The sequence below is a fragment of the Centropristis striata genome, chromosome 10 (assembly GCF_030273125.1).
Source record: "Centropristis striata isolate RG_2023a ecotype Rhode Island chromosome 10, C.striata_1.0, whole genome shotgun sequence".
NCBI lineage: Eukaryota > Metazoa > Chordata > Actinopteri > Perciformes > Serranidae > Centropristis > Centropristis striata.
Window position 1 is genome coordinate 17,784,043 of NC_081526.1, and position 26,380 is coordinate 17,810,422.

A 26,380-nucleotide genomic window follows, 5' to 3' on the forward strand; every position below is an offset into this window, starting at 1 on the left:
AAACAACAATGTGACACATGATATGAAAACACTTACCAGTAGGCCACCTCTTGAAAAGCTGTTTACAAAAAGATGTGTAACATGAGGACAAGTATTTCCGGTCACATTTCGTCTGGACTTCGGAATAAAAGTCTTAAGCGTAGCTAAGTAAAAGTAGTACAGTAGCTGTGTTGTATGGAAAACTATGAAATCAAGTTCTTCGTTTTTGGAGGCATTCAATATGTAGAAGCAACAGCAGCTAGTAGAGAGCATATTTTGATATTGCAACAAATGCAAATAGGGAAAAAAAACGGTTTAAAAAATTAACAGGAGAAAAATAAAAACAACAAATTCAAAAATAATGGAGAACATATTATTGAGGATATCTTACAGTTCTGGTGTAAATGTAAACTCCAAGGTGACTTGTGTATTCTTGGGAAGGAGGTCTTTAAAGTTAGGCAACGATATTAAAAAAAATAGCTACTGCATTACAAGCAAAAGTCCTGTATTCAAAACTAAATTTTAAATGTACATTTTTACTGATTTTAGAAGCATTATCAGCTTTTTTTTTAAAATCACATTTGCTATAGCCTATGCGAGTATAAAGTAATAATTATACTGAAATACCTTACTAAATCATCATCATTATTAAGTATTAACATGTAAACTGGTCAAGATAAAGCTTCTATATGCTGATGGATAGTTTAACCTATATCAGTGCATCATATATTATGAGATGACCATGTGTTTTGTGATTTAAATCAGTCTTGTTCATTGTTGATCAATTGTGGTGGAATATATCTTACATATATTGTTAGAGGTGGGTAAATTGATATAGCCTGCTGAAGTATCTCAGATGACAATACTTGAATACAATGGGTGCTACTTGGTTAATTTATTTTCTACCACTGAGTCAGTGCATATAATTTAATCGGTTCACACTGGTGTCACTTGCAATAAAAGCCAACTTATTTAGTGTTCAAGTTTGCCCTCTAGATACTATTCTACCTTCCATCTGTATAATTTATTCTGAAAACTTGTCAGTGTCACACCGGAAAACGAACTGTTTGTGTGTGTGTGTGTGTGTGTGTGTGTGTGTGTGTGTGTGTGTGTGTGTGTGTGTGTGTGTGTGTGTGTGTGTGTGTGTTGCTCCAGAGAACTCTGTCAAACTACAGGCAATAGACCTTCCTCCTCTCTGCTATCGCCCGCCAGCCACTGGATGGTTTCCTCTTATTTTTGCGGAAGTGATGATATTTTCCAAGGAGCTACATTATGTAAATTGTATTGCACAATCGTGCACGTCTGGCTTGAGTGTCATGTGGCATTAAGAGTGGACACTATAACCAGCCCAGTATGATGTGTGAGCCTGTCGGAGATCACTAAGAATGTTTGGTGAATTACTTGAGACATATGTCACTGCTTGTTTGTGATGGGAAGCAACAGAAGTCTGACTTTTACTTTAATAAATCTCCCTTACTAAATCTCTTTCCAGACTAATGCAGTTTTTTAATTATGTCTTATTTTTCATAGCGATTATGTAGGTGATTGTTGCAGATATGAAAAAGAAGACAAAGTATAGCCATCTTAGAGCTGCAGGGTGTGTGAGTGCGTGTGCGCGCATGTCAATCCCTTGCAGCCACTATACAGCTCTTCCTTCTCATCGTTTCGCAGAAAGGGCTGTCTTTATTTGGTCATCACATGAAAACCAAGTGCCATAGTGTCAGCAAGTGCTAACTGTGTGCCCCTCGGTGCATATTTCACTCCTTTAAAAAACATACACAGTCTATCTTCAGTTTTCTCTCTATAGTCTTAGGGATTGTCTTTCACAGGAGCCCACGCCCGTGCATAGGATGAAGTAAATGTTGATTATGTAATCAGCTCCCAGGGAAGGCATGAGCTCATCCTTCAGTTTGTCCTCAAATAACTACGGCAATGCTCCAAAAAAAAGAGTGCGTCGTCACATATGTTTTGTTCTTTAAAAACACATAATGCATGTACAGAATATTTTCCTTGCATTCCTGCCTCTCAGACAAGCAAGCATGCGCATGAGACGCTCAGCTTTGGCCTTATTTGGATATGGTAATGAGCTGCCCGGGGCGGCCAATGAGAGGCGAGCTTTTGTACATGTGACGCTGAAAGACCGCTTGGGAGGCGGGGTCAAACGAGACGGTTAGGTTAAAACCAGTGGACAAGACACAGCGCATTCAGTGTAGGGAGAAGCAGGGACACACTATGAGGGGGAACTTTGTTACTATAAAACTTAGGAATATTTGCAAAATATTGTAAAAATTATCAAAATCCCTCGTGAATCCATAACCTGCCCGTAGGGTGTGAGGTTTTTAGTTTAGTTCGCCCGGAAAGGGCTTCTACACTCACTATTCTTACACTTTTTTGAAAGAATGTGTGAGACAGACAGTTAGCCAGCTAGCTAGCTAGCTAGCTGAGAGGTGATACAGGCGGCAGGAGAACAAAAGATTTTTTTGCGTTTTGGCCGGTTGTACTGACACCAAGTCCATGCAGAACGTGTCATTACCATCACAATGCCCGTTTTACTTTTTCTGATAGACACGTCCGCTTCAATGAACCAGCGCACCCATCTGGGCACTACCTATCTGGACATAGCAAAAGGCGCTGTTGAGACTTTTATGAAGGTACTGTAACCACGGGACACACTCATATTGGGAGATCCCGGAGCGGGATTGCGGTTCAGATCATCATTGTACTGTTGCAAGCTCGCCTGTCAAAACCCGAATCTCTCGATAACCGTAAATAATTCTCTACTATTTCCACAGCTCAGAGGGAGAGATCCGGCGAGCCGAGGGGACCGGTATATGTTGGTAAATTTTGAAGACGTTCCGTTCGGGATCAAGGTAGAGTTTGTTTTCGGGTCATGTCCAGCTTTCACATTGCGCAGATTGACTGTCCCCCCTCCATCAGCTCCACCACGTTGTGATCACTACATCAATTGTGTAGAGAAAATCTTCAGGAGGAGCTTTCATACCCCTTTTAAAACATGGCCGACATTTTGTTTCAATGTGAGCAGCAAGGAACTCTGGGTGTTATTTATACAGCGAGGTGATATCTGGGGGGAGGGAGGAGGAGGAGGAGGGGGGGATGACAGACTAGCTTACTTTTACTTGTTTAGACCAAATTGTCACTTTAGTTCCGGCACATATTGACACTTTGTAATTCATGGTTTCTTGCTGGTCGCAGTATCCTGATAGAAACGGATCTTGGCTGCAGTGCTGTGAAATTATTTTCTTCTCCCAGCAGAGAGGAAACGACCTATATATGTTTATCAGTTGTGATAAAAAATGTAAAAAGTTAATTATTTACATCTGCAGAAGTTATCTAGTGTTCACAACAGTGGTGCAGCTATATCTGTGTACATGTTATTAACCAATATGTTTTTGCTGTTGTTTTGTTTTTAAAGGCTGGATGGAAAGAGAGCCATGCAACATTCATGACAGAGTTGAGGAACCTGCAAGCAGCCGGACTCACGTCTATCGGCCAGTCCTTGAGGACCGCTTTTGATTTACTCAATCTCAATAGATTAGTGACTGGGATAGACAACTATGGACAGGTATGTAGCACTGAAGAGGCAGAGAGGGAAAAAGGGTGATAAAAAAGTGTTATAACAAGGTGCTGTATGCCCCCCAAAGACCACCTTCCTTTTACTACCTCCACCCCATCTCCCCCCCCCCCCATCCCCAGTCTTTCAAGCATCAACCACCTGCATACTGTGACCCCACACACTTTCAGTCATGTGCTCGTGACACCAACAAACAGCAGCAAAGTAAAAAACAAAAAACAGGAACAAGTTTGTTTTTTTCAACTTAGCAGCCGCTTTTGATTTCACTATTGATCTGGTGACTTTAGTTGGTGTTGCATACCGCCACAATGCTTTAATTCATTTAGCTTCATGCCAATATTATTAGCTTTGAAACTTAAACCCCAGTAGTGCATGATGTATTTAAAATTAGGAGGGATTAACAGTTAATCTGCACACAAGTTAATAAAGGAGGTGTAGTAGTCAACATTGATGCACTCTTTTACAGTATATCTGCTTTAAATTATACCAATTAAAATCTTTATAATGTTCAGTTTTATTTTGCTATTAAGGGGAAGTGTTATTTTAATTTAATGATCAAGTTGCAGGTTGCTGTATGATTATATGGCATTAGCTCAGTGGTGTTTCAACTATTTTAGTCTTCCCTCATTGACGTAAATATTTGAAACCCCTCTCAGTAAGAGCACAGCTTCTGCTATGACAATAAAAGTAAGTCAAGGGTTATGACAAATAACGTGCCGTGCTGCTGTTTTAGACTGCATCAAGTTTTGCTTGGTAGATTTAAAGTGGTGTGTATTATGTATGTTCTTGCTTACCAGAGGACCTTTACACTTTCTACGCTGATTTGCATTTCAATTCTGTTCTCAAGCTTTTTGAGAAAAATACATATTTTACTGGAGTGTTAATTGTCTTACTCACGCTGAGATTTAGACAGTGTAAAATTTTGCAGCTGGAATTTTTTTCCCCCATTCAAGTCAACAGCAAACATTGTGCTATATCTTACAGTAGTCTTTTAATTATTTAAATATTCTCTACAGACCATGAGTGTTAGGAGGTTCAAGAAAAAGCTTTACAAGAAGAAGAAATGCAGCACTTTAAACTCCTACAGTACATTTTCCCCCCATTGTGCTGTTTTAATTTGTGAATTTGAAAACAAGTCTCTGTGCTCCAGCTGTGCAGCAGAGTTCACAGATTCAGATTCACAGCTAGAAGCCTACATTCACATAAAATTAATTGGGACTGAATATGGCGAACATATATTAATTGAGCTCACAATGTCTGTGACTAATTTGATAGTACTGGCCCTGCTCCCAAAAAGTGCCGCCTGATGACATCACCAGTTTAAGTCTCTGTGGTCAAACCTCCAGTTAGTTGAAAATTGAGCCATGATGGACAGAAATTTTAAGATGGTGTTCGCGGTTTCAGAAGGTGACAAACTCTTCTTTGAGCAAGTTACTTAGACATTTGAAAGCAACAGAAAAAAGCTTGCAGGAGATGCATCACATCTCTCTTTTTGTCCTTTGTCCAGAGTCTTGAAATGAATTGCCGTTTTCTGCTGAAATAGTCATAATTAATGTAAAAGTTCAGTCCGTACTCGGTTTGACTGCTAGCTGAGTGTCTCGTGGTTATTGTAGAACCTGGACGTCTGTTTTTCAGTGTGGAGGTAAGTCTGGAGGAGCAATAGAGAAAGCTTAACAAGCATTAACATGGCATGGAACATCCTGTTCACCCAGGGGAATGCATACATAAATCAAACATGATTTATAGAAGACACTCAGGGAGTTTGAATGTCAAATACCGACCGTGCTGTCGGGTTGGCACAAGTGATATGGACACAGATACATGCTGGTGAACACAAACAGCCCATGCCGAGATTAAGGTTACAGCGTCCTGCTCCGGTCACTGCTGACCTCTAATGACAGGTTGATTTAACTGTATTTATAATTTAATGACCTCTTCAGAACTGGAAGTCAGTTTCAGAAAGGAAGGCGTCCTCACCCTTTATCTTTGACCTATCATGGCTGATGTCATAATGACCAGTAAGTGTTATTATTTAGCTTATTATGTCCTTTCAAAAGAAGTAGGATAATGACCTTTGCTACAAGGTTGCAATCATTATAATAAATTATATGAATTATTTTTTGATAGATTAATCTGTATTTTATTATTTAAAAAGTTGGGAATTGTTAAATAGAAAATGCCTTTTGTAGTTTTCCATAGTCGACATAACGCCTTTGTTCGACCAACAGATATTAGGTATCAATATCTGAAGATATGTAGCTTATAATCTTAAAAAAAGAAGAAAAATGAATTGTCAGTATGTTTAATTGATGGTGGTGCATTACCGCTTTATTCTATTGTCATGTTTTATTTAGTTGCTCTTTTTGTTTCCTTTAAGTGAAGAGCAGTGAAACAAGTGTATTTCTGCATAAAATTGTTTGCAAGCAGATTATTTATCTCTTTCTGTTTTGAGAGCAAGAGGCCCATTTACAAGAATAATAATAATACTCTTTTAGTCTTTTATCAGTGTCTATTTAATTAAAGCAGGCCAGGTGTTACTGATGAACCTAAATTCATATAAACGTAGACAAACTTGTGTATAAGTCTTTGTTATTTCAGAGCAGAAAAGTGGCAAGGCTCAACCTTTTTCAGGTTCAGCTCTTTTCTTTGAGCTGTCAAAGGTTTGACTACACAAGCTTCTTATGTGTTTTTCTGTCTGAATTTACTTCAGCAGCTGTAAATCAAAGCCAAATTGAAGTGATGCGGTAGCTTGTGCTCTGTTGACTTTGTATTTGAAGTGCCCTTTATAATAACTCAATATCCGCCGCTTTTCTTTACAATTTAATTCATAAAGAAAAGTCAACTTTAATGTGTCATGATCGCAAGTAGTCAAAGTGTAAGATGTTCAGTGGGGCAGAGAGAGAGAGGAGAGAAGAGAAAGGGGAGTAAGGCTGTGGGGGAGTAAAATTGCCCTGGAGTGCTTCTCTCTACAGTAACAAAGAGCCCTCCAGGTTGCCAGGCATCTGAGATGATTCTCCCTTGGGAGATGAAGAGGAGTAAGAAGGTAGGGAGGGAGCCAGTCAGCGGGTAATCCTGACACTGATCACAGTTTCATTAAGAGAGCAGTGAAAGGGCAGAAGACAGAGAGCCCCAGAAAAAAGGAGAGCGAGGAAATAATGTGACCTGTGATGTTTGGTCAGAAGTTAACATGTCAGTGCAGATGATAAACAGAGCTTTAATGGATCTCCATCAGCCGGCCGCTGTGTTAGCAGACCTGCTGATCCTGCTGCTTTTAACGGATGTGTGTAAGAAGCAGATGATTGGGGCTGCAACTACTGATTATTTTCATTATTGATGTATGTCTTGGTAATTTTCTCTTAAACCCACTGAATGCCGAGCAGTTTCAAGTCTGTCACATTTTACTTATTCTTATCTTATTGTTGTCACATGACTGTTGGTCTCAGCAGAGTCTTTCTTGGCTTCTTATTTGTGCTAAGGAGCGCAATAATTTAATGTTTTTTACAGAATCTGGTCAGTACAAATGGCTTATTTTAGGAGAATTTGAAAAAAATGAGACCTGTAGAATGAGCTCAGATTTGTTTTTTTCTGACGGATGCATTTGTTGTTACACATGATTTGTTAAAGGACTGTTGGAAATTAGAAGTTCCCTTTATATTTGTTGTTTTTATGATTTCTGGCATTGATAAATAATGTCATTTTCACAGTTTTTTATTTTAATAAGGAAACCCCTTTCAAACCTGACGGCTCAAACTCTTATGGTATTCAGTTTACTATCAATCAATGCAATGAAAAGAATGAAATCTACATATTTTAGTATTATAAAATAGTTGGTAATTTTTGTGTTGCTTGTCTCTGCAGCTCTACTGGTGAAGATACACTCACCTGTCAGACTGCAGCGGATGAGATCACAGGAGCAGAACTCGCTGCTGTTCTGTATCATCAGTATGAACTGATGTGATGTCACAATCTGTTTTTAAAGCTACATTTTTTTCGCCCCTTATGACCAACACCTAATTGCATAGCAACAGTAAAGGCTTAAGTGAGCACATGAAATCATCACTCGTCTGGCAAGTTAGCCTCATCGCAAAACTCATTTGTATGCTAAGAAAGTGCTTGATATCATAATGGGATTTTTTTTGAGTAGCAGGAAAAAAAATAGCCAGGTTGTCATGGATACCTGCAGTACAGTGGATCTTGGTAGTATCCTGCTCTGTTTACTTTGGGCTGTTTTTGTAACTGGACAGATCCATCATTCAGCAGAAACCACAGCCTACAGGTAGAGTCCAAACTGAGTGGCTCCACATCCATTAATAATCAAAGCGCTGTCAGAACAGGATGGCCTTTATGAAGCCTCACTGTGACTCTGCAGTGAGGTCCGGTGTGCTGACTGTTTGCTGACAGGCCTGCGTTGAGGTTTCACACTGTTAACTCACCAAGTTATTCTGTGGCCTCTGTGGAGATCCCACAGGGCTGATGCATAGTGATAAATGCAGTGCTGCTCCGGTTTCATTTTATCAGTGTGTGTGGAGTGCTGGTGTCATGAAATATTGTGGGGGTCTGGCACAAGAGATGTTTCAGATAGATCCTCAGGTAATGTAGTCTCACACTGTGGAGGATAGCGTGAACATACACTGCAGATGCACTCTAATAGGCGTCTCAGATATATATATATATATATATATATATATATATATATATATATATATATATATATATCTGAGTTTCACTCACTTAAAATAGATCCCCTTAAAGTTATCTTCATAACAAGTTATCTGTGCTCATTTATGCATTTTAAGTGCTATATATATATATATATATATATATATATATATATATATGCATGCATACATGCATACGACTGCTAATATTTTGCACTCAACTCTTTTTATTCTGCTTTTCTCTGCAGTTGTGACTTTTGTATTCAAAACAACTGTGAATTTGTCTCCACAGGGAAGGAACCCCTTTTTCCTCGAGCCCGCCATCATCATCACCATCACAGACGGCAACAAGTTGACCAGCGGCGGTGGAGTCCAAGATGAGGTCAGCCAACATCAGGAGGGCTTCCTGCTTGCTATGAGGAGGAGTCTGATCTCAATGTTTACTTTAACACAAGCATCTATATCATCCAACCCTTCCCTGTTATTATTGTCACTCTAGAAGTTAAATTCACAGGAAAATTGCTTTTGCAAACTTTTTTTAATAGTTAAGGTCAGAACCCCCCCATTGTCCATATGTGACCTTTCTAACTGTGAGCTACGACTAACCTAAATATAATCACATTGAAAGAAAGATAGAAACTGTAATGCTGCTCAGTTAAAGCCTTTAATTTATAAAGATTAGGGTTGCAACTAACAATATTTTTATTATGCCATAATCTGCTGTTTTTATTTTATTTTTTATTTTAAGTACTTTATTTCTGAAAATATTCACTCTTTGAAACAAACAGTACAAAGAGAAAGATGAATAATAATGATTTAAAAAAACAAAACGGCAAAGAAACACCTGCTAGATCATTGAAAGAGTGTATGCTCGAATCAGTCTATCTGCTGTTATTTTTATCAATTAATTGATGATTAATCAATTGATGAAGTGAACTTTGAAATGATGGAAAATTGTCTTAAATGCCCATCATAATTTTTCAAAGCACAATGTGATGAAGAATTGATTGTTTTGTGTAACCAACAGTACAAAACTCAATTTGATTAAATTTAACAGTAATACTCACATACTAACGGTGAATTATTATTGGAAATAATTTTTTACGATTTTTTTGGACACTAAAAGAATGCTGCACAAATTCCCTACCTTGCGGTGTTAACAGTGAAAATGATGTCTGTCAACCCTGTGTTTCAGATCCTCTCCAACATGTAATGGATTATTCTTTGTCCAATGCTACACCTTTCCATCAAAGCTACATGAAAATTGGGCAAACAGTTTTGCTGTAGTCATGCTGACAAACTTAACCAAAAACCAAAACCTTTTACAAGGTCTAAAAACAGAATCTGAAATTCTTCACATTTGAAAATCTAGAAGCAGCTTTTCTTTTTAATATAATGGATTTGCAAATGAGTTAAACAATTGCCTGATTTAAGTTAATTCATCATCAGTTGCGGTTTAATTATCTGAGTGTCCAATGTCTACTTCTGACAGCAGATCTACAAAGGTTGGTCGTTTGAGCATGTAGTTTTGCCTCTGAACGGCTGTGAGCATGATGATTCCTTTGTGGTCTGCTCATCAGAGTAAAGCTGTCCTCCCAGTGACTCAGTAACTCATTCTGTCTTAAATTATTAATTTATTTCTGCCTCTCCATCTGTAAGTTGTCATCCAACATTGAATATTTGTGCTGCTACTCCCTGTGAGATGGAGAGGACTCTATTAAGTCATGTAGTCAATTCTGCAGCTTAAGAAGCAAAAGTTGCGAAGGTCAAACACATGCAATTAAATCCCTGATTCTGCAGCTGCAGTCTAATTCACGGCCTCTGTGATATTTCCAGGCTGGGCACAAGTTACAGAGTGGCTTTTGGTGGGGAAGTTTTGACTGTAATTGCTGATCTTCTGGCAGCGATTTAAAAGTCTGGGCTGCTGAAGAAAATGTCTGAAAGGAAAATCTATGAGAAAATCAGAATCTGTATTTGAGGTGTAGGATGATGGAGCCTGTTACTGTGAAGGGTTGATGAATCAACACAGTGTTGAGATCTTTTAATAGCATTAACAGCACAGTTTGCAGTCTGTGTTCGCTTGACGTTAATTATTAAATTATTGTTGATTAATGACCACCAACCTTAGATCTGCTGTTGTATTCTTGATGACTCGGGGCAGGCAACAGAACTAAATCTTCTATGATGCTTTATATAATTTAATGTTTTAATAGCAAATATGTTCTGGATATAGTACATTTTCTGCTAATGTAATAGAAAAAAAGGTCTATTGATAAGAACCAAATAGGAATATCTATTTTTGGATGAGGCAGTGCATTAAATGTCTGATAAATTAAGTCGCCTTCTCAATTTTCCCCTCGAAAATCCTGCTGATTGATTTTTATTTAATTCTAAAACAACTAGTGATGTTAAAGAAAAGCCACCTCAGTATAATCTGTAAAGGAAAGTCTGACAAATTTGACAAATTTCTGTTGCTTCATTTTGTCTTTAACACTCCATCCTCTGTTTCTCTCCTCCACTGTGCAGCTCCATCTGCCTCTGACCACCCCGCTGCCGGGCAGCGAGCTGACCAAGGAGCCCTTCCGCTGGGACCAGCGTCTGTTCTCTCTGGTGCTGCGAATCCCTGGCAACGCTTCGGTGGAGCCCGAACCCCTCGGTGGTGTCCCGCCTGACGACTCTCCAATCACCCCTATGTGTGAGGTTACCGGAGGTAGGCAGACAGAGTACACTCTGGTGTTTAGTTAATGTATAATTTGTCTGTGTGGAGTGCATTGCTAAATGGGGAACATCACATATTTTACACATAAAGGTCAGTTTAACTCGCTAAGAGGAGTCCTACATTTGTAAAGTATCAGCAGCTGAGAAAACATCTGCATCATATTGAGTTAGACTTTAAATATTTGACAGAAAACTAGTGTTTCTGTGGAAACTCGGGGAATGGAGTTTGAAAAATGAGGGCATTTAACAGGCAAGGGAATTTAATGAAATTGTTGCAATTTAAGTGCTTGACCCATAGGATATCTCAGCCTCTCCCACTCCAATTTTGACTATCCCTTTTTTTTAAAAAAAAATAAAAAAATATGTCACTGATAAATTGCCAGACTTTATGGAAGTGGAATAATAAATCACTAGAGTCCTTTCTTTATAATAAAGTGAAACCATTATAGAATTATCCTGAAGTGAAGTTGATGATGATAACTTTTTAAAAATCTATTATCATTATATCATAAGTATAATTATGTCCTGACTGCAGAGGCCTACTAGATGCAACGACTTGATAAAATCCAGATCTGGCATGTTGCCCGTACATTTTCATGTTAATAAAATATTAATATGAAATAAATATGTAAGAGAATTAAAGATGGAGACTACATAGTCCTTCTCTGCTTCTTCACCAAAAGCTGGCAAATGTAAAGACATAATATTGATATATATATAGACATAATATTTAAAGGGACAGTTCACCCCAAAATTAAGAATGTAGTTTTGATTTTGGGGTGAATGGTCTCTTCACATTGCCTGTTATTGTTCACAAAGTAAAGCCAGCTGTTTCTAAATGGATGTCATTGCAACTTTATTTTTGAAAAGCATTATCATCAATGTGTTCCTCCTGGGAGCCTGATTCCAGCAGCAGAGCCTGGTGGAACATGCTGGGACAAGCTCAAAGTATTTATAACACCAGATCAAAATAGCTATTTGTCAAATGCATTCCATAGCACAGCTGATGAATCATCTCTATCAATACAAAGAAAGAGGAGAATAAAATGGTTTTGTTTAGTTTTTTGTCCATGAGGAAAAAGTTAGCGACAGCTCGTTTTTCACTCCAATGGGGGGACAGCCCCGAGCTCTGTCTCAGCACTGTGTTGCTCAACATTAAGAGTTCCTTGTGTTTACAGGTTTGCCAGTGGGAGCTGAACAACCCAGTACAAACACACGCTCTTGTTTTAACCACTGAGCGGGTCTGCTGGAGCTGTTGTGGAGCGTTTTGGGGCTTTGTTAAAGTGCGCCTCAGGAGAAACTCTTGATTAAGTTTGAAAGCTCAAATTCTCCGACCTAGTCCAGAATTCTTACTGTATTTGTCCCAACGACAAGCTAAAGATTACGATCTATAAGCCAAACCGTAGCTGTCTACCTGCTAGTTTTAAAGATACATTTAATATGATTTGTCTTGCTCACTGACAACAGTAACACGCGCCCCAGAATGCGCTCCTTGCAAACAGCTGATTGCAGAACCTAGATGCACTCTCGTTTTGGAATGCCCTTTGTATGCTCGGCACTTGTCATATAGTCGTTTTTTTCTCTTTGCTGTGTCCGCCATTTTCGTTTTGCCTTCTTCTTGGATGGATACTAAAGATCTTTCCAATTTCACAGTGTGGTATTAGCACTTTTACAAAGCAAGAGATCTGAATATAGCAGTTATTGAACTTACATCGTGCCTTTACTGTTGCTGCCCTAGAAACATTTATTTTTTTTAAGCTCTCTCTCTCTCTCTCTCTCTCTCTCTCTCTCTCTCTCTCTCTCTCTCTCTCTCTCTCTCTCTCTCTATATATATATATATATATATATATATATATATATATATATATATATATATATATATATATATATATATATATATATATATATATATATATACTTTTGCAAAGCAATTTTTAGTACAGAAAAGAACTTATAAGAGGATCAAATATAAAGAATCAAAGAGTATCAGAATCAAGGTATGTGTGCACAAATTAGGAATTTGACTCCTGTATGCTTGCTCTCGTCTAAAAATACTGAAATACAAATATTAAATATTAAAAATGGCAAAAAAGACGTAAAATATATGTACACGTCAGGTTGGTAAAAATATGTACAGGTAGTGCAATGGTAGAAATAAATAGTTATACAGATTTCTTTACAGGCACAGTGGTGCTCAGGTTTACTGTTCTGTCTCTGACTGTATTTATAAGGGTAGTACCAATACATCCGCTTTACAGGTAGTAACGCCTGTATTTAAATCACCTGTGGTCAGCCTCGGCCTGTAAAAAAAAAAAAAAAGAAAAAAGACCAACACCTAGTGCTCGGAGGAATACTACATGAAAAGGCTGGCATCATTAGTGAAGATTGAGAAATTATTTCTGTACAAGTTTATACATGTTTCCTTTTTTTTAGGAATATCCTTCTCATTGTTCCTTTTAAAGAACATTGACTTCTAGACTTTAAAGCGTGTCTCTCCAGTGCTGGTGCTGCCTTTTTGTGGAAGCAGCTGGCAAGAGGAACAGACTAGAATGATGCTGATGGCAGGTTAAGATTAACACACACAGAGAGCAGAGCACACCAAAAAGCTCTGTGTAACAGTCGGTGGTGCTGAATGCAGAACATGACACAGCTCCATTGTCACCGACAGTCTACAGTACATGCTGCCTGTCCATTACTGCTGATGGCAGAGATGACACAAAGCCACGGCCTATTGAAATGAGCGAGTGAATGGGTGCATAACAAGGTCATTAGAGGTGAAGTTGGAGGCAGCAAATGGCCAAAAGGCTGAATTAGACCAATCAGCTGTGGCTTTAAGACCCTCTGATTCATGGCCTTTACTCATGTGACCTTTACTGCCCTGTGACTGATGCTGTGACGAATAAACTTGAGCAGATTCAAAGATTCAGAGCTATGTTTGATGCAAATGTACCTCTTTGCATGCCGCTGACATCTAGTGAGTGTAAAAGACTCATGTAAAGATAAGTACAGTGTTAAGTGGAGAGCTCTTGAAGTTGTGCTGTATCTATAGTCGGGTACTGCAATGTTGTACTCAACCCTCAAATAGTATCATGTGCTTTTTACCCAGAAAGGAAATAAGGAAACTGGCAAAGTGCCAAATACAACACTAATGAGCATGCTTTTTTATGACAAAACCTACTTTCAAAATTTAACGTCAATGTCATAATTACTCAGCAGCGCACCAAATCCAAAGCTAAAAAAAGTCCCCAGTATTTACCAGTATTTGAGTAACTTTTATAAAGGACAGTCCTAAGGACAGGTGAGTCATAAATATGAGACAGGATGTTGACAACAACAATAAGTGAAGTCAAGTAAAACAATGCATGCTCAGATTTATATTATTTGTTACTTGTTATTTTGATCAGATGCAGCATATACTGAGAAAGATAAAGTTTGTTAATTTTATGCTTAATTTTGGTCATACTTTTGGAGTAGATAAGACAATATCTAAAGAACATTGAAGAATGTTTTTTTTATTTTCTTAAATGCATTTATGTAATGAAGGAAATTTAAGATTCATCAACTTTGGTTTTGACAATTCAATATTAAATTAACCCTGGTGATCCTCCTCCAAAAAATTATCCCCAACCCTTACGTGCATGTTCTGCAGTTTAAACATTAAGAAAGACACTCAATGTAACTGCTTTCAAAATCTTTAATGTGATGAAACATACTTTCAAAATAAGGTTTCCTCCTGGGGAAAGATCTTGTAGTGTGTGACTCTGTCACTGGTCAGTCATGTACTTTAAAAACCACAAAGGCCCAAAAATAAATGTTAGCAGCCTTACGACGGTTAAAAGCTAAACCTAAATAGATTTGAAAGGATTTGGCTTCAATAACTGGATTCAATGTTGCATCCATATTTCACTTTTATTTATTCTGCCTTTATATTTATCGTCTGTTGCAGGACGTTCCTACAGCGTGTTCTCGCAGCGTATGTTGAATCAGTGTCTGGAGTCTCTTGTGCAGAAAATCCAGAGTGGAGTGGTGATAAACTTTGAGAAGACTGGGCCCGACCCCCCTCCTTTAGAGGGTAAGAGACATGTCTGTTTGTCCTGATGACATTTTATTCGTTAATCCATTTCTAAAAGACCTTTTTGACAACTGCTGCACTGTATTTGTTTTGATAAGTAGAGAATTTCCTTTGCTCTCTCCCACTCATTGTGTTTTATAAATCCTCTCTGAGCCTTTCCTTACTGTGGTTCACAAGCAGCTGGTGGATGTCACTGTTTAAACCCCCACTTTCATATTTTAACTGCCCACACGCTGTTACAGTTCATCCAAATCATTCCGTGGTCTATCATACCTCACAAGCACCTTATTGTCTGAAACTGCTGATGGTTGTTTTACCAGTAAAGTCAGCTTCTGCTGTTACTGTCGTTGTCTGTCCAGATGCTCCAGCTGAGGTGGTGAAGTCCGGTCTACAGGCCTGGCATTGCTGTCACAAGTTGATCTACGTAAGACCCAACCCTAAAACCGGTGTCCCCATTGGTCACTGGCCCATCCCTGAGGCCTTCTGGCCGGACCAGAACTCCCCTACACTGGTAGGTAACTTGCAGGGAATCATCATCAAATGTATGACAAAACCATGAACTTTTACTAATTTTCACACTTTAGGGCCTCTGTTGAATTTCGCTTATTAATACTCGCCTAGGTCCTAGAGCAACAGCAGAATAATCCTTAAGCTCTGCAACACATAACTAAGACTACCTTTATTTCTAATGTTTGTCCCAAAGAACATCAATTCATAATAAAGAAATAGAGGGAAAAAACATAATAAAGATGCAATAAGGGGGAAAAAATGTTCATAATAAAGAAAAAAGGGGGGAAAATAATAAAGCTGCAAAAAGAAAAAAATGTTTATAATGAAGAAAAAAGGGGAAAAAACATAATTAAGATGCAAAAAGAAGAAAAAAAGTTTGTTTTGCTTACACAGACATTTGACATAAAAAATATCTGTTCCTGCAATAATAACAGCAAAAAAGGAAGTAGTAATAAAACAGAATTGCATGGACCAAATATTTTGCACAATATAACAAGTAAAGGTGCAGCATTTGCATCCAGCAGCACAATATAGCTGGTAGCTGATATACACAGTATATGTATCTCATTATATTTCTAGTCTTTTGTCATTTTATTTTTGATTAAGTTGAAATAGTCCTATGGTAAACAGAAAATAACTTTTGACATGAACTTGTGAGGAAACGGAAACCTCAGTAATATTATTTATAACACAAAAATGATACATCTAATGTTCTCAAATATCAGCTGATAAATATTGATAAACCAATGATTCTGGGGTCTGATAAAAGAGCAAATTTAAGTCTAAAATATACATGTGTCTCCATCCAATTTTACGACTAGATAATGATGTTTACAGTGCAGAATGTTAACATGATGTCTCATGGACTATAACAGTATTTGTTTCTCTCTGAACCCACCCAGCCCCCTCGCTCAGCCCACCCCCACGTCCGTTTCTCCTGTCTGGACGCGGAGCCCATGGTGATAGACAAGGTGCCCTTCGACAAATACGAGCTGGAGCCGTCGCCTCTCACGCAGTACATTTTGGAGAGGAAGTCCCCGCACACCTGCTGGCAGGTACAGCATTGTCACCAACACAACATGTAACAGTATGCAGACTTCAATAGAAAAACTGAAATCCTTAAGATTATGGATAAACTTTTTAGACTACTTTTTGTCTGCCCTTTACATCTGCAAACAGTTAAATGCAATAATAGAAATGCCTTCTTAATTTGACAGTAATAAATGCCCAGCAATCATAGACTGTGTCCTACTTTTCCAGAGGTTAGTGCAGGTGAAAAGATTAGCTTCAAAGTCTCAGAGGGAGTTTTAAAAGTGCATTTTTCTTTTTAAAGAGATAGTTCAGCATAAGGTGCATGCACAAGGCTCCAGATCCTGTTCATGTTTATATCCCAGTTAACTAAAAACATTCTGCATCTAATATCAGTTTATTTAGTTTAGTTTGAATAGTTTTAATGTTGGCACACGTTAATTGATTTCCTCTCTGTCCTTCAGGTGTTTGTGTGTAACAGTGCCAAGTACAGTGACCTGGGCCAACCCTTTGGGTACTTAAAGGCCAGCACGGCTCTCAACTGTGTCAACCTGTTTGTGATGCCCTACAATTACCCCGTGCTCCTGCCACTTCTGGGTAAGCCTTATACACTAGATCCATGTCACATTTGTCATTCTTCCCTCAGTACTACTTACTGTCACTGTGTGTGCTCAGTTACACCAGGACATCCTGGTAATATATCATTATAATGCAGTCTTGGTACCAATCTTTTGTACGCCGTTACGGTCTTTTTTCGTGTGTCATGTTTTTTCTCCACATTTCTCAGCACCTGCATATTAACAAGGTTATAATGTGCCAATAAAGTAAAATAATAATTTTGATTACTGTAAATGAATTATCATTTTGGACAAAGTTTAATGAAACCCTAAACTTGTAGATGTTTTTATAAGGTACATGTCGCTGATAAACATAATTTTTCGGTCTGCTATTTATGTTTTCTTGTTTTTTGCAGATGACTTGATCAAAGTGCACAAGTTCAAGCCTACCATCAAATGGCGACAGTCCTTTGAGAACTACCTGAAGACCATGCCTCCTTATTATATCGGGGTCAGTGCTCTCCAGCTCATTATTTTTCAGCTCTTTAAATCAGCTACAATGAACTTTTAATTGGTTATCAGACACTCTCGTTATAATGCAAATGCCTCTACATGACCTACATAAGCAAACCAGACCACCTGTGAGAAGATTGACCATTTTAGATATTTACTCTTAATGCCTGCTATGGTACCAATCAGTCAGATTCCATGCAGGTTCTCCAGAACCTCCTTCAGGTCAGACCCCAGCAGGGCCTCCAGCAGCAATCAGCCAGCCGAGGACAGACCCAGATCCTGCTGCATTTGACCTGCAGTAGAAGGTCAGGTGTGAGGCGCCTGAGCTCGACAGGAGCTGTAGAGCTCTGTGGGGAGCTAACGGAAAGAAGGGAGGACTAAGTATGCAGACTGTCAGACCCTGCTTTTAGATTAGATTATACAGTATTGATCCCACAATGGGGAAAATCACTTGTCACAGCAGTAAAAACAGAAGCGAAAGGTGTGAAAATAAATTACCAGGGAAAAGAGAAAGTAGTAGTTGTAATGAAAAATATAAAATTAATACAGATCAAGATTATATAAAACTACGGTGAATAGTGTAATAAGTGCTAACAAAGGTGTGGTGGTGATACTACAACATGATCAGGTTTTGTCCATAAGCGCTGCCAAACTCAACACAAAATTAAAGTTCCTTGTTGCTGCTATAAGTTTTGTTTTTATTTGACTGAAAAATCAGCTGCACCAGTCTTAATGCTTTTATTGTTCCACAGTCCCTGAGGAAGGCTCTGAGGATCATGGGAGCACCAAATCTGCTGGCTGACAACATGGAGTACGGCCTGAGCTACAGTGTGGTCTCATACCTGAAGAAGCTCAGTCAACAGGTTAGAAGTCGGGATATTGTGTCTTGCTACCTTTGGGTGCAGATCCCAGTTAATCACTTTGTGTCTGTGTGTGAAACTGGCGTATTCTCCCAATTCCTGTCATTGGCTTCCATTATTGTTCAAAATACTACAGGCACTGTTTTTAATTTTAGTCAGTATAATATAAACTGTGCTTCTGCCATAATAACTCACCAGCACACCAAATCCAAAGGTGGAAAAAGTCTCCAAAGGCATTATTTACTCCTATTTAAGTAACTTTTTTTGTAAGAGACAGAGTTGGTTAGTTGTAAAGTACTGAGACGGGAACTTGACGACAACAAAATAAGTGTGAAACTAAAGTAACACAATGCATGGTGACATTTTTATTCTTTCGATAAGAAACATTGTTTCCTGATTTAAATGTTGTGCTTAATTTTACAGAAATCTCCTGAGTACATAAAACAACATAAAAAGAACATTCTAGAAAAACTAGAGAAAATTTAAGGAAGGAAAATATGATCAACTTTTATTGCGGGTGCTGAAAATTCAATATGATACTGACTCTGGTGATCCCCTTCCGGAAAAAATGTCCCCTAACTGTAATGTGCATGTGTTTCTGTTGTTTTTACAGTAAGAAAGACACTGAATGTCCCAGTCATTTTCCTAATTTGCTCTTTCTTCCAGTCAAAAATCGAGTATGACCGTTTGATTGCCTTGATCGGTAAGAAGCAGCCACCTGAGGCCGGCATCAAGGTGCGCTGGCGAGGTGGAGGTATATCTCTGGCCCAGCGCAGGGACTTCATCCAGCAGCTGCAGAGTCTTTCCGGAGAGGCTCCGTCACTGCCCATGGAGCTCAACCCCAAAGAGTTCCAGGGCTTTCAGCTGGCACTGCTCAATAAGGTAATTATTAAGATTATGTGCCCTGTTTTATGAGGATAGAAGAGTTATTCAGCCATGATAGCACACCTCAACATTTTCTTTTACTCTACTGTCTACTGAGCTGCATTTACTCGCTGTTACTTCACTCCATGCTCAGACTGTCTCTGGCTTTCTATTCAACATCCTCCTGAAGTATTTATTGAGATGTTTTTATGTAGTTTGTTTGGGTGTACTTCAGGGCTTTGGCATTTGAAAAATGGCCATACCTCTCTGACAGTATCCACTGTAAATCCAGTCTGTTATGGCCAGTAGTTCCACAGTATTTCACCATTCAACAGTAAATTTAAACTCACAACCGTCGCTTTACAATTCCCCTCCGTCTTGTGTCCTCATCAGGGCCTGAAGCCGCTGAGCTTTAGGAATCCATACGACATCCCTCGCAGCCACCTGCTGGACCAGCTCAGCCGAATGAGGAGAAACCTGCTCAACACCAGCGTCTGCTCTCTCAGAGGGCAGGACTCTGGTAAGTCACTGTCTGTCTGTAACACCCACTCACACGGTGTGCTCATAATTGTGCTGTTATGCTTGCAACCGCACCCAAAAACTGATGTCAGGGTGAAAACATTAACCGCTGACTGTCAGGAAAAAGATTGTCAGCTGGTGTAACGTGACTCTTTCAGAACAGCCAACTGATTGGTTGAGGTTTATGTATCAGAGGTGGGTAGTAACATGCTACATTTACTGGGTTATATGTAATAGAGTTTTTTGTAAATCTTACTTGTCAGGAAAGTTTAATGCAGCATACCTTTTTTAATGTTTCTTGAATACTATCTATACTTTTACTCCCTTACGTCTGGATGCATTCATCTTGCTTCTTTTTATTTATTTAATTATTTCTGCATTCATGATCCACTTAGAGGCCGGTGTTCACCTGGTCCCAAGTCTACTGGAGCTCTGTTAGTCTGTCCTAGCCATGCATCCACATGTCTTTGTCCAAAACAGCTACAGGCTAAAGCTACAGCATGAGTGATTTTGTGTTCAAATAGCACTAGAAGTGAATTTTTAAGAATTTCTAAGGAAAAAAATAATTACCTGTGTTTTTTTTCCTTATTTTTTTAAAATTACTTACTGCTAAAGTATTTCAATAAATACTTTTGTGCTCTTTACTTTTATTTGAGTACAGATTTTGACTCCCACCCACCTTAGTTAGGCACTGACCTCGAGTGCTTAAGGGGATAAGGCTGGAACAGATCAGTTTTCCAGTACCTTGCACAACATGAATACCTGGTCAATTAATGAAAGCAGTGGGATTCATAATGCATCTTAAGAGGTAGTAGATAGTTAAAAAATTCTCCCTCCATGTTGTTGAATTTCCAGATCAGCTACACAGCGTGCCAATAGCCCAGATGGGCAACTACCAAGACTTCCTCAAAGCTGCTCCTCAGCCTCTTCGAGACGCTGACCCTGAGCAGCCCAAACGTCTGCACACATTCGGCAACCCCTTCAAACTCGACAAGAAGGTAAGAAATCAACCCTCATGAGTTAAAAAACAGAATTATTGAATGAGAAATGTGTAAATTGACCACCTTCCTCATCCCTCCTCTTTCAGGGTATGATGATCGACGAGGCGGATGAGTTTGTGACCGGCCCTCAGAACAAGGGAAAGAGACCGGGAGACAGCAGCAACATGACGGGCGGAGGGCCCAAGAGACGCCGCTGCATGTCGCCTCTGCTGCGTCTGGGCCGAGCCTACACCCCTCCAGTTACACCGCCGGCCAGCCCCCGACCAACAGGTAGATTCGCACAGTTTTCAGTCATGTTTTGACAGATTGAAGCCAGTTTTTAAGTTTTACTTGTGGTGCATTTAGTGCTAAATAAAATGAAGAAATGTTTTAAATCTCTGAACCTGCAGACATGGACATGAGTGACGGAGCACCTGAACCGGAGCTGATCATCAACCACCTGAACCAAAACCACTACGGCTCCTCAGACGGGAGCTCGGACTCTGAGGCGGAACATCCCTCGGGGCCCGGCGACCACCTGGAGAACCACACGGCCAAGGACCCTGAGGACTTTGGGCACGGTGAGGAGGAGGAGGAGGAGGAGGAGGAGGAGGAGGAGAACGGGCGACCCCGGGAGGGCGAGCTGCCGCCAGGCATCGAGGAAGGAGCAGAAATGGTGCTGATGGAGGACCAGCCGCCTCGCTACCTGTCGCCTACAGCTCTGAAGAAGCACATTCACATAGAGACAACAAAGGTCAACAACGAGCTGAGGGCGCTCATCACCAAGGAGATCAGAAAACCTGGCAGACGTACGTATTCAAACAGTCTATGCAGGGGGGCGGCCTTAATTTAGGAAATGGTGATCAGATTTTCTTCTATACTTATGCTGATGTGGTTGCAAAGTAAAGTGATTGTTTATTTGATGCCTTAGGTTAAGATATATAAATAGGTTTCTTCTACAAAATCTTTTAATTTAGCAAAAGAAGGATGAAATTAAGACTTGATGGCAACATTTAAATATCACAAATATCTGACAAAAGAATATTTAAAGATTACTTTCAATCTGGCACTTACTAATACTAAAAGGATTCTAACCCTTTTAAATATATCTTTATGGGGTTGTTAATGGACAAGAAATTTAAAAACATGTTACCCAGTTTTGTAATGTTCAAAACCATATGACGCCCCCCCCCCCCAAATATTGTACTTTCTATTTCACTCCAATCATTTTACAGGTTTACTTACTAAATACATTATAAATTAAGATTTACAAAACCCACATTAAGAGTGAATTCAAGTACAGCTGAAAAGCTCAATTAAAATGAATGAATTGCTAACTGTTAAGATCAGTGGAGGTTAGTGCAATATCATTTATAGTGGTTGCCAGATGGTTGTAGAGAAAAAAAATCAGATAACATGCTTAAAATAAACTGAGGAATGTTTTTTTTAACGTTCGTGTGTCAATTTGGCCACATTCCTGTTTTGTTCAGTGCTTAATGTGTAAATCAGGAGGTCTTGGAACACAGAGAGGATGCTGTTCCCATTATCACCCAAAATCAGCAGGAGAAGGGGCACAGAAACAGCTGTTTGTGTCGGTTTGCAGCTCTTTGATGTGGGTTTTACTGTTTGAGTCTTTTTCAAAAATGACAGATATTTAATTATTTCAGCTTCACAAATGTGAGAATTTGCTTCTTTTTGAATCAGTTTAACAATTTGATCATTTTTTGTGGATTTCTCTGTATTGACTACTCCATAATTATAATATTTTAAGTTAAATTTTCTAATTTCAACTCTGAACAAGCTATTTTTACATAGGATTTTAATAGTTCCTCTACTACTGAGGTTTAATACCAACCTTACATGTAATTACAGTAACGCCTGAAAACATTGCGATCAATTTAAACAATCACTTCTCCCAAAAAAAACTCACAGCTTAAATGTTTATTATTGGGCTGCTGTGTTGAATGGCATGCTCTTACCAGGTGCCAGTGTTAATTTATTCACACTGTGACTCTCGGTTTCACAAAAGAAAAAGACGAAAGAAGCTCACCCACTTTTGTAACAGCACAAAAGACTTTAAAAAGCAAAGTGCAGCTTTTTTTTATGGTATGACCTCAAAATATGTGCATTACAAAAACAGCAAGCTGCGGATTTAAAATTGAATTGGGTCCTAATCAGTCAATATAATCCACCTAATAGAAAGTTGTTATGCTTTATTCCTATATTTTTAGTATCCTTTAGTTTAGGTATGTATGTCCATTCTTCGGATTGTAACAAAAATGTGAATACTGACGGATAAATTGATAAATAAAACTCCAAAAGCTTCCAAAGACGAAGGCTAAGGACAGAGCAGGTGTGTGCGCTGACAGAACGGTTTCTACAGTAACAAATGTTTCCTTAATTGGATTAAGGACTTCAGCTGTCCTAGAAAACAAAGCAATAATCAAGTGATTAATCCTCATTTACTTGCTCTTTCTTTTTCAGACTACGAGAAGATTTTCCTCCTTCTGAAGCAGATCCAGGGCACACTGGACACCCGACTCATCTTCCTCCAAAACATCATCAAAGAGGCGGCCAGGTACAGAGTTCAGCCTTCCTCTGATGTCACACAATCACTGTTTTTTACCCTGCTGTCACAAATCTGTCTGTGTATAAAATATGTGGGGTTGTGGTTAAGGAACAAATCTCAGGCTTTCCCTTACAACTTTCTTCAGATAAAGGGCAGTCTTATGTATCCCAGGGCTGTGATAACCAGCAGCATCATATTGTTCCTGAAAATATCACGATTAAAATCACCCAACATGTTGCTTTTAATGAGCTAAGCTCTTGTGCCTTACAAAAAGTTATTGTGGTGTCCTTATAGGATAAAATGTCAGTGTAAATATACTGCCACAAAATATATATTAGTAATAATATCCACTTTCACTGAGTCAAATCTTTAAACCAACTTAAATTCTGATCTTAACTACCAAATGTAGTAATTGCATAAACATTGAATTTGATGCATTTTTATTTTTTGTGCAGTGTCTGATTAAAAGAGAAAAAAACTGCCATGTCTTACCTTATAGGACAAAAATGTTGCCCTCCTAAAAGTGCCATAAAATTACTATATAATATATTTTTAACCAACATCAGTTCTGATCTTATCTACCAAATATGCAATGGTCTAAGAATTTTAACCCTTAAAATGCCAGTTTGTTTACACAATGCAACAGTTTTTATTCATATTTTTCTGGTATATGTCAATGTTTAGCACCAACCTTGATTTTGATGCATTTCACCAAACATTACAGTGCTTTGTAATACAGCAGCAATAACCCTAGTGGAAACCAGGGAAATCACATTTATTTTCCCCTTTGGGCAAACATGAGAAAATGGCTCAATCTGGTGGAAAGTTGTTCAAACTACAGTTTTGAAGCCATTGCTCTAAATTACAAACCTGATTTAATATAAAACATGATTTGATGCTGTAATTGCTGCTGGATCAAAAATTGTCTGTTTAATGGCTTTCAGTGGGGACTGATTTGTCCTGAGGGGTCTTTGTGTTTATTACAGACTAATTATAAAACAGTTAACAACCTTGTTAAAATGTAACCAAAATGATAGAAAAATGAAAAAGCCATGATTCTCTCTGGTGAGACTCAAAGATTGATTGCTACAGAATACAAACCATAACATTTGTTTTTTTACCATTTGTTGCTCTCTTCAGGTTCAAGAAGCGCGTTCTCATTGAGCAGCTGGAAAACTTCCTCGAAGAGATCCACAACAGATCCAATAACATGAACCACGTGGACACGCTCTGAGACCCACTCATTCCCAAACTGAAGTGACTGATAATGAACACATGACAACCCTCCACATCCTCCTGAACCCTCCTCCTCCTGTACCAGGGAGACGAGACAAGCATCCAGCTCTCAAACATCACCTCTTCAGTGGACTCTCAGCATTAATGATGGTCGCGTTGGTTTGCACACAGTTTAAACTAAAGTCAGTGTTGACCCTGGATAATGCAAATGCATTTTTCAGATGTGTAAAAGGGGAGTGAGGAAGATTTTATTGCTGCAGGTCAAGTGTTTGTCTGCCTAAATGAGGCTTGTTTTCCAATCTGTGAACCAATCCTGAGGCATTCCCCTCGATTACTCCTTTTAATTCGATTTATCTCTTTAAAAGACAAACGAAAGCGAAACATCCCTCAAACATGGAGGTGGAGTAAACGTGCAGAGGGCTTCTGGAGAGGAACAGATGGCAGCCTGCGCCTGAATGTTATGTTTTATTTGTGATGATGTGACAGCGTAGGAAGGGTTCAGGTTGTATGTTGCTAACTCAGGGTCAAACAGGATCCAGTGGAGATGTTATGAAACTTTTTCATTCATTCATTTTCCCCTGTTGTTTGGTCTTTGTGGGAGGATGAGAGTCTGTTGTTCTGTTTGACTGTTGAGATGAACTTTTTACACTCCATTAACTGAAGCACTCCGATGCCGTGCTCTTACAAAAGCAAGACTTTGCTCAAGTATTAAATTTGTCAACTTGTGGTTTTACCTGCCTGCCTGACAATTAATGTTATTGAGTAGTAACTTAAGAATTAATAATTTTGATAAAAACTGATCGACAGTTTTCACGACATCTGGAAACTTAAAAAAAAAGTCTGTTTTTTGCAATACAGGTTTTCTGAGAGATCGACACAAAATCATTTTGAATGATGCAACATCATTGGTTACAAAATGTTGAAATACAGGGACAAAAAAAGCTCAGGAACTAATACTAATGCATCATAATCAGCAATAACATTGGAGCTACTTTTACCCCACGTTTTTAATCTTAATTTTAGCCTGATTAAACAGCTGAAACCCCCCGGAGTGTTCATGAACTGAGGTCTCGGATGCCAGCTTGTCCCAACATGCTGGTCGCTGCCAAATAACTTAACCCGCCCCCAAAACTTCCTCCCCCCGCCATGAATCTCAAACCAACTTCTTGTCACTTAACCGTGAATGCACTTGTGTAAATTTGAGAATGTTTATTTAATGTCATTTAAAAGAAAAACTACCTTTTTTTTGTTGCAGAAGTTTCCCAATCTTTTTTTTTTTTTTTTTTTTTGTAAGGCCGATTCAATTTTCTCAAATCTACACAAATAATCTGACCGAAGGTCTAGAGGTCAAGAGTTGATTTCTGATTCAGAGAGCAGCCCTCTTCTGTTCCCTCCCTCCTTGGACAGGGACCAAAATCTGCCATACTTGTCTTTGTTTGTGAAGAGGCCGCTACCAAAAGAGTATTTTGAATACACTGTAAAGATGTAAATAACCCTAGAGTACTATTTAAAGAGAATGTTCAGTGGAAAATGGCCTTTTTGTAAGTATTTCCATGAATAAAGTTTCTATTTTACACTGTGAAGGGCCGTGTAAATAAAGTGTTCTGTAAAGATGTGACTCCACATGTTTTTGTCCGTGTTTGTTGGTCCTTTTTTTTCGCAGCAATGGAAGAAAGGAGACAAACACCCTGAGCGTAAAAACATGTATTAAAATTTTATTTACA

General features: G+C 38.8%; 1 protein-coding gene across 1 annotated transcript; it reads left to right on the top strand.

Annotated features, from left to right (window-relative positions):
* The first annotated feature begins 2,193 nt into the window (after window positions 1-2,193).
* On the top strand, window positions 2,194-26,371 carry ints6 (integrator complex subunit 6). Its single transcript, XM_059343294.1, has 18 exons — window positions 2,194-2,630; window positions 2,772-2,849; window positions 3,413-3,562; window positions 8,522-8,611; window positions 10,756-10,939; window positions 14,894-15,019; window positions 15,379-15,530; window positions 16,432-16,584; window positions 17,023-17,155; window positions 17,532-17,626; window positions 18,381-18,491; window positions 19,155-19,370; window positions 19,746-19,872; window positions 20,727-20,869; window positions 20,959-21,142; window positions 21,262-21,660; window positions 23,336-23,429; window positions 24,561-26,371. The coding sequence occupies exons 1-18, from the start codon at window positions 2,520-2,522 to the stop codon at window positions 24,652-24,654; spliced, it is 2,640 nt and encodes an 879-aa protein (XP_059199277.1). The 5' UTR covers window positions 2,194-2,519; the 3' UTR covers window positions 24,655-26,371.
* Window positions 26,372-26,380: the final 9 nt, after the last annotated feature.